The 7,279-nt window shown below is 33.9% G+C and overlaps 1 protein-coding gene across 1 annotated transcript; it reads right to left on the bottom strand.

Annotated features, from left to right (window-relative positions):
• Nucleotides 1-3,249: 3,249 nt before the first annotated feature.
• On the bottom strand, nt 3,250-6,558 carry LOC114173621 (endoglucanase 13-like). Its single transcript, XM_028058110.2, has 6 exons — nt 6,334-6,558; nt 4,955-5,368; nt 4,386-4,472; nt 4,087-4,239; nt 3,715-3,996; nt 3,250-3,641 (listed from the first exon to the last, which is right to left on the bottom strand). Exons 1-6 carry the CDS (start codon nt 6,556-6,558, stop codon nt 3,327-3,329), a joined length of 1,476 nt encoding a protein of 491 aa, XP_027913911.2. The 3' UTR covers nt 3,250-3,326.
• Between the last annotated feature and the right edge of the window lie 721 nt (nt 6,559-7,279).

Consider the following 7,279-nt stretch of genomic DNA (forward strand, 5'->3'; position numbering starts at 1 on the left):
GTAGCATTCTAACTTTCTGGTACGGAAGACAAAAGTATCAATGCTCGTATTTCCTCGTCAAATTCTATTACAACAAAACTCAATTCGATTGTGACTATATGGAGTTCTTTAAGATGTTGAGTTGTCGATGCACCTTCTGTCATCCATAAATTGAACAATCGTCTTATGAAATGAACTTTGTTTGAGGCTGAAGGCTTTTCATACATTCTTGAAAGAGCCGCCATAAAACCTGATATGGTTGTTTCTTTTACAATGTTGAATGCAACATTATGAGATAACGTCAAGCGAATAACTCCAAGCTTGCCTATCAAGAAGAGCCCAACCTTTATTTTTCATGTCCTCTAGTTTATTTCCCGAGAGAGGTTGATACATCTTTTTCTGATACAAATAATCTTCAATTTGCATCTTCCAAAAGCTAAAGTTCATACCATCGAACTTTCCAATTTTCACCTTTCCTTCATCTGCAACCATTGCTCCCACTCAAATTTGATTCCCTCTATATATTTTATAACAATAAATAATAGTAACAACCAAGCTCTGATATCAATTGTTAGGAAATAACGCACAAAACACTCAACTCACAACTTAATCAACCTAGAAAAATAAAAATATTTTTCTTTTCTCTCTCTTATCTCTCTTTTATTGTTAATGGAATTCACAATAAACTTTTTGTGCCAATGTATTTATACTTAACACAAATGTATACCTCACACTTTTGTTTTTCCTATATTTATGCTATCCTTCCAATTTAGTAATTTTAATTTCTCTCTCTCAAAATACGCTTCTACACCTAAACTAAGTTGACCAATTCTAACAGGTGGATGATATAGAGATAAAATCTCTAATGAAACAAACTGTAAGGCCCATTAAAATCTGATGTTTCTCTTATGCCCTAAGTTAAAGGGGCTGCCCTTGTAAGTGGGCCTAAGGGGCAGGCCCAGCAGATAAAGCCACTCCTAGTTGCCCTAACTCATACTTCCACTCTTTTCAGTGAACCTTGAGCTGCAGCCGTCAACCCCCCTCTGCTAGGGTTTCTGCTTCCGCTGTTACGTTGAGCCAGGAGATTTCGTTGCTCCATGTAAGTGTCCTTCGAGTTCATGCTAGTTCTCTTTTATCACTTTTTCGTAATCTGCAGTTAAGAGCCTTGGTTAACTCCATTTTTGGTTCTGTTCCACTCTCATCTCAGCCCTGTAGTTTGTTCCTAGAGTTGTTGTATTCCTCACGCTTGGCTGTCAAAGTCCTCTTATTCCTTTTCCAGGTAAGGGAAGCTAGAACTCTCCAAAATGTCTAAGACGTTTGTGGTTATTGGTGTTGGTCTTGCGTTTGACTGTATTTTGAGCACTGTTATAGATGCATAAAATGATTGGATTACTGTTTGGTATGCTATGTTGTCCGCTGTAGGAGAAAATAGTGGCGAGAACTGTTAAACTCGCTTAAGCGGGCATGTCTCGCCTAGGCGAGGTTAACAGGGGCTCGCCTAAGATTTTTGCCACGAAGGGTCGCCCAAGCGACCCACTGTAATTTTGAGCGAGTGAGCATTTCGCCCAAGCGAGAGGGATCTCGCCTAAGCGAGACCCTTTAGCCTGAGCGAGGGGCTGGGCGAGACAATGCGTGGTTTGGGTGTTTGGTTGCTCTGGGGTAATTGGTAATTGCTTGGGTATGATTGTTATGATGAAAAATATATAATGAACTGCTATGTATGAGTGATATGATTCATGGATGGTGAATGATGGGTATGGTATGAATTTGGCATGCAAACTAAATGAGATGGTTGGTGTTAAAGTGGCATGGTATTGGCATGAACTAAAATCTCATATCTATGGTTTGAGAGAAATGGATGGGTATGGAACCACTGAGAAAGAAATGAAAAAGGTGAATTATCAAGAGATGGTATGTGATATATATGTATGCGTAATAAACCTTGATTGTGTGGTCTGGTATGCTTGGTCCGTGTCAGTGCGTAATTCCTTGGAAATCCCTAGGTGGGATTTTAGGATCGCGCTTCAGTGGTCGGGACGTAATTCCATGGCCCTTGTTAGTGGGTGTCCATGGTGGTGCCCCATCTGTATAACTAGGTAAAGATTCAAGGTAAGGTTGCATCCTGACACTCTAAGGAGTCAGTGAGTCTCACCTAGAGCGGACTGACTCCTGTGGTGAGAGTAGCAGGAGGCCTGAAATTCTCTAAGGGCTAACCTTGTGGTGAGGGATTTGATTTATTGTAACAATGTAACACATAGCTCGTGGGTGAGCAGATCGGGGGTGAGCAGAGGTATCTATCACAAGTGCAAGCATTCACTGAATCCAACCAGGTTATACGTATCCGGATGAGTCGAGTCGAGTCTTAGTGTATTGGTTGAAGAGTCTTAATATGCTTGGATGATGTATGTATATTGGATGATGAAAAGTATATTGGATTGTATGATTAAAAACATTGTTGGCTCTAGCTTACCCTTTTCTTGTTGGTTGTTTATATGTCGTGTTCTTATCTTTGCAATGATCATCAAATTATTGATGGGAGCAGATGCGAGGGATAATCGTGGTCACCAGGGAAGAGACGACTCTGCTGCTTAGTTTTCTTGGGATATCTTTGGGGCTACGGCCTATGTATTTGTCGGTCTTTGCATTTTCTTGTGTTTCCAGTAGACTGTTTGTCTTGTTCATTTATAATTTGGTGGTACCGTGGTGTGTCTTGGTGGTAAGGCATTACGTTTGAACTCTAGGACTGCGCTGCTATATTATAACTGTGTGACGTTTTCTTTTTATTTTTGTAATGCGGTTTTTTTCTATATATGTAAAAGTATATGCAAATTCAAAGAACTAAAACCTGATATAAAAATCTAGTTTATTTAGTTAATTTTTCGTGTAACAATAGATTTTTATGTAAACCTGTTGTTAGGTAAATTATAGTTTATCTCAATAACGTTTAATTGTTGAATATTTTAAGTTTGGTGCCACAATGTATATTATTATTTGAAGTGTTATAATAATAGGTTATTTGAGAAAATTTATGGGAGATATTCTATAACAATATGAGACATGAATTTAGTTTTAACATCATTTCAATTAAAAACTTTAATACAAATAAATTTATAAATCCTTTTTATATAATACTTAATTTTTCATTTTTAATTAATATAGAACATAGACTTAGACGCTTAAATTATCAATTATCGTACGCAAATTGAAACGAAAACAATTAAATTGCATATCAAAATTCTTGCATAAACGAAGAGTTTTGAAAGAGGGGCACGTATTCAAAATGCTTCCTTCATTGTCATAATTACATATACTGTTTTAGCATTATAAGTAAGGTGAAAGTCTACAAATTAAGCTAGATGAGCAAGAACACCCACTAAAGGTGCCATAGTAACAGTTGCTGGCTCAGCTAGTTGGTAATCCTCCCTACTGTCTTCATAGTTATCATTTCCATCTGGACTCACAACTGCACCAACCAACACATTAGGGTTTGGTTCATTCTTATGGAACCATTCCTGGAACCCATCTTTGCATGATACTGGGCTAGGATCTTTTTTGATTGATATAATTGATGCTCCTCTGTGATGAACCTTTTGTGGAAAATTTGACCCGTATCCAATCATGTAACTCATGCCTTTAGGGTTAGAACCCAAAATGTAGTCAACCTATAAGGAAAACAAAAACATTGCTCACATATCAACCATTTTAATTAACTTAATCTAAGAAGGGATGAAGTACCTGGGATCGAACGATAGAAGTAAGATCATCAGGAGTAACAGCACCACCACTGCAGTGGAGGGGTGAACCATTTGAAGATAAATACTTGGAATAAACGGACATCACAAATGTTGCAGTAGCAACGTATTGATTATTGTTCCATGGTAAGAACCAGAAGAGACCCCCTGCTGTTTTCTGCACATTTTGGTTTGATTTCTGAGCACAGGAGCATATGTATTCCTCTGCCTGTGACTTGTATTGCGCCCATATCCCTGATGCCTCCACTTTACCATCCAAAACAAACTGCATCACATCCAAAACAAATTACTTTATTCCATGTGAAAGTTAGATTCGACTTAATTGTCTTCACCATTTGTGAGAATTGAATGATACCTTTGCTGCAAGAATATGTGCACCCACGTACTTATCATCCCAACTAAACTCTGATCTCACACCACCAATGTCACTCACTCCTCCCATGTAATCAAGGTACTTCTTCATGTTGGTCGCACGATAAAGCCATGCAGCTCCCCACACCAATTCATCCTGTTAATTAAAACAATTAAATAAATTCCACATTTTACGTAATACAATATAGTATTTTATTACTTAAATATCAAAATTATAACTAAAGTAATTGATATGCATAATTTCATTTGATTTTTATTTCCCATAAGTATTAATTAGCGTACCTCGAAGCCGCTACTGGAATATATTTCCCTTGCTGGTGTGATACTGTCTGAATACTTACCTCGATGAGTGTTCGCAAACTCAAACAACTGCAAACAAAATCAAGAACCATAAATTATCACCAAAAGAAAAATTAGAAAATCAGTTATACTATGGTAATATGCAAATGTATATTTTGTAATAGTATTTTGACTTTTTCTCACGAGATAAAATTTTTGTTAATTTGTATCTTAAAAATTAACGACCCCACCCACCATAATAAATGATATGGTTTTAAATATGTTTTTATCTTTGATTTTATATGAAAATTACGATCGGTTCCTTTTCAAAATTTGGATTTAATTTAGTTTTTTAACTTTAGACATATATTAATTTAATTTGTTTCACTTGTTAAGTTTATTTGACTAAATTTACCACTTTCTAAAGTTGAAGATTAAATTGAACAAAATTTTTAAAAATAAACTAATTTTAAATTTAGAAAAAAAAATATACGCATATTTAATCCTATATCATATATTTGGGTTTATGTAACCATGTAAACGGTTTATCTAGGGCTAATGTATATACTTACCTGCGTAGCATGAAGTAACATGGTGGAGGAGTATTTTTTATCCACGGATTCAAATGCTATGGAGGCAGCTGCTAAGGCCGCTGCCGATTCGGCGGCAAGATCCGAACCAGGATTTTGATCATTGAGCTTGTAAGAAGTTCGAAGAGTTGTCATATCTTCCGGTCGCATCCAACATTGATGATCAGAATCTACATCTCCGATCTCGCCGTAGAATACATCAGGACTGGTGTGTGCTTTAATCAAATAATCTGTGCCCCATTTGATGGCGCTAAGCGCGTTTTGGAGTTCCTTCTGCTTGGAAAGTTCGTCTTTGAACTCTATTGTGCTCCATGAAAGCATGGTTATGGTGAATGCTAGTGGAAACCCTAGTTTCAGGTTATCTCCAGCATCATAGTATCCACCCACAAGATCAATCTGCCAGAAAAAAATAGTTAATAGTTTGAGTAAAAAATATTTCTTGTCCAACAATTTGTTCAACTTAAGAGAAAATAATTGAGATTATAATAATAAAAATAAAGATATCACATGTCTAAATTAATTCAGTTCTTATTATGGACACTATTTTTCTTCTTTTTTTCCAAAAATAAGATATACACATTGAATTAATCTGTCATCATACTAAAAGAACATATAGTTGTCTATCAATGTGTTCAATCTTATCACTCATGGGATAAAAATTTGTATTAGTTGATGAACCATCAAATAAAAATGATTATTGTTGGCATCTACATAGTCTTGTTATTAAATAAAATAGTTATGAGATATTAAGTTATGAAAAATTTCTTCTCTGCAAGAAAAGTTTGGACTGTTTCGTGTGCGTTAGAGTCAATGGATTAAATTTAGAAACAGACTGAATAATGATTAAAGTTTTAAAAGCAAAAAAAACTGACATATACAAATGGTAAGAAATAATGATAATAAAAATCATAATGTTTGGATTCCATAAAATTATTTAAATATTTTAAAGTTTATTGTAACTTACGAAACCGTCATGTTGAATGCGATTTTACGCAGTGGTTTTATTCTTATTTCTAATTAAGTATACGTTAACATTATATATCTAGGGCAAAATCATTTTAAAATATTCAAAACAATTAGTATATCAATTGACAAATACAAATATTTTTGTGTAATTATCACAAACTAATTTAACGAACAATATTAATAAAACCATTTTTTTTCAACAACATATCGTTACTTCATCTAATACTCTACTCCAAATCCGTACATAAAATTTCAAACTCAAAACACATAGAATGAAAAAAAAAAGTAATTAAAAACAACTTGGCTCTTTTAAAATTAAAAATGATTAATCTTAATAAAAAAAAATTGGAAATTAAAATGAAATAGAACTGAAAAGGTAAAATAAGATAAATTACTCCAGCGTCTTGGCCATCTTTAAGTGCTGAATCTGCTCTCCAGGCCACCCTCTGATTGGGTGGCAACTTCCCTGAACGTTGGCCCTCAAAATACAGCAAACTATTTGTCAGGGCTTGTTTGTAGTCATGATGATCACAGGCTACATCATGAATTTGGAAACAACACAAAAGGAGAACACTCAAAATCAACACCCTGCTTTCACTCATCACCATTGATGATTTCATATGGCAACAAGGAAACAACTATTTGGTCTATGCTTTCAAATGTTCAACATGCCTACCCTATTTATAGCACAATCACTCTGCAAAATAATCTTATAATTATCTCATAAATAAATATTTCAAACTTATTACTATTTCTGACAAATTCACTGCCGATTCTATCATCCAAAATACTTTTAACCCACAAATATAATATTTTTGCTCTGTAACTCTTAAAAAAAATATTAATTTCTATTTTCATAAATTAAAATATTTTTATGTAAAAATAAAAGTAAAAACTTTAATATAAGTTCTGTAAGCTGAATAAACCAATTTTAATTTTCCTTTCAAAAACAAAACTTGTCCAAATAAGCCTAGATTCACCTTCTTTTAAAAATGTTTAAAATTTATAGTTTTATAAATATTATTCTTATGACTAATTTTCCGCAATTAAACATAAGCAAATATTTTATGAGGTTATATTTTTAAGAAAATATTTATACTTTTGGACGTTACCCCACTCAAATCAATTTTAATTAACGATATAATCATAATTTCCATGATTACTTTATTATATATTACATAAATTGTAAGAACTGAATGGTGCTTTGATTTTCTATAGCTGACTATTTTATTTTCAAGTCATTAATAATAAGAAAATCATTTTCGTTATGTATATTACATAAATTGTAAAAACTGCCGTTTGACGTTTTATGTTCCCAATCAGATCATTATGATAAAGGTT

Source organism: Vigna unguiculata, chromosome 2, assembly GCF_037176805.1.
Source record: "Vigna unguiculata cultivar grain cowpea cultivar isolate G323 ecotype 2 chromosome 2, ASM3717680v1, whole genome shotgun sequence".
Taxonomy (NCBI): Eukaryota; Viridiplantae; Streptophyta; class Magnoliopsida; order Fabales; family Fabaceae; genus Vigna; species Vigna unguiculata.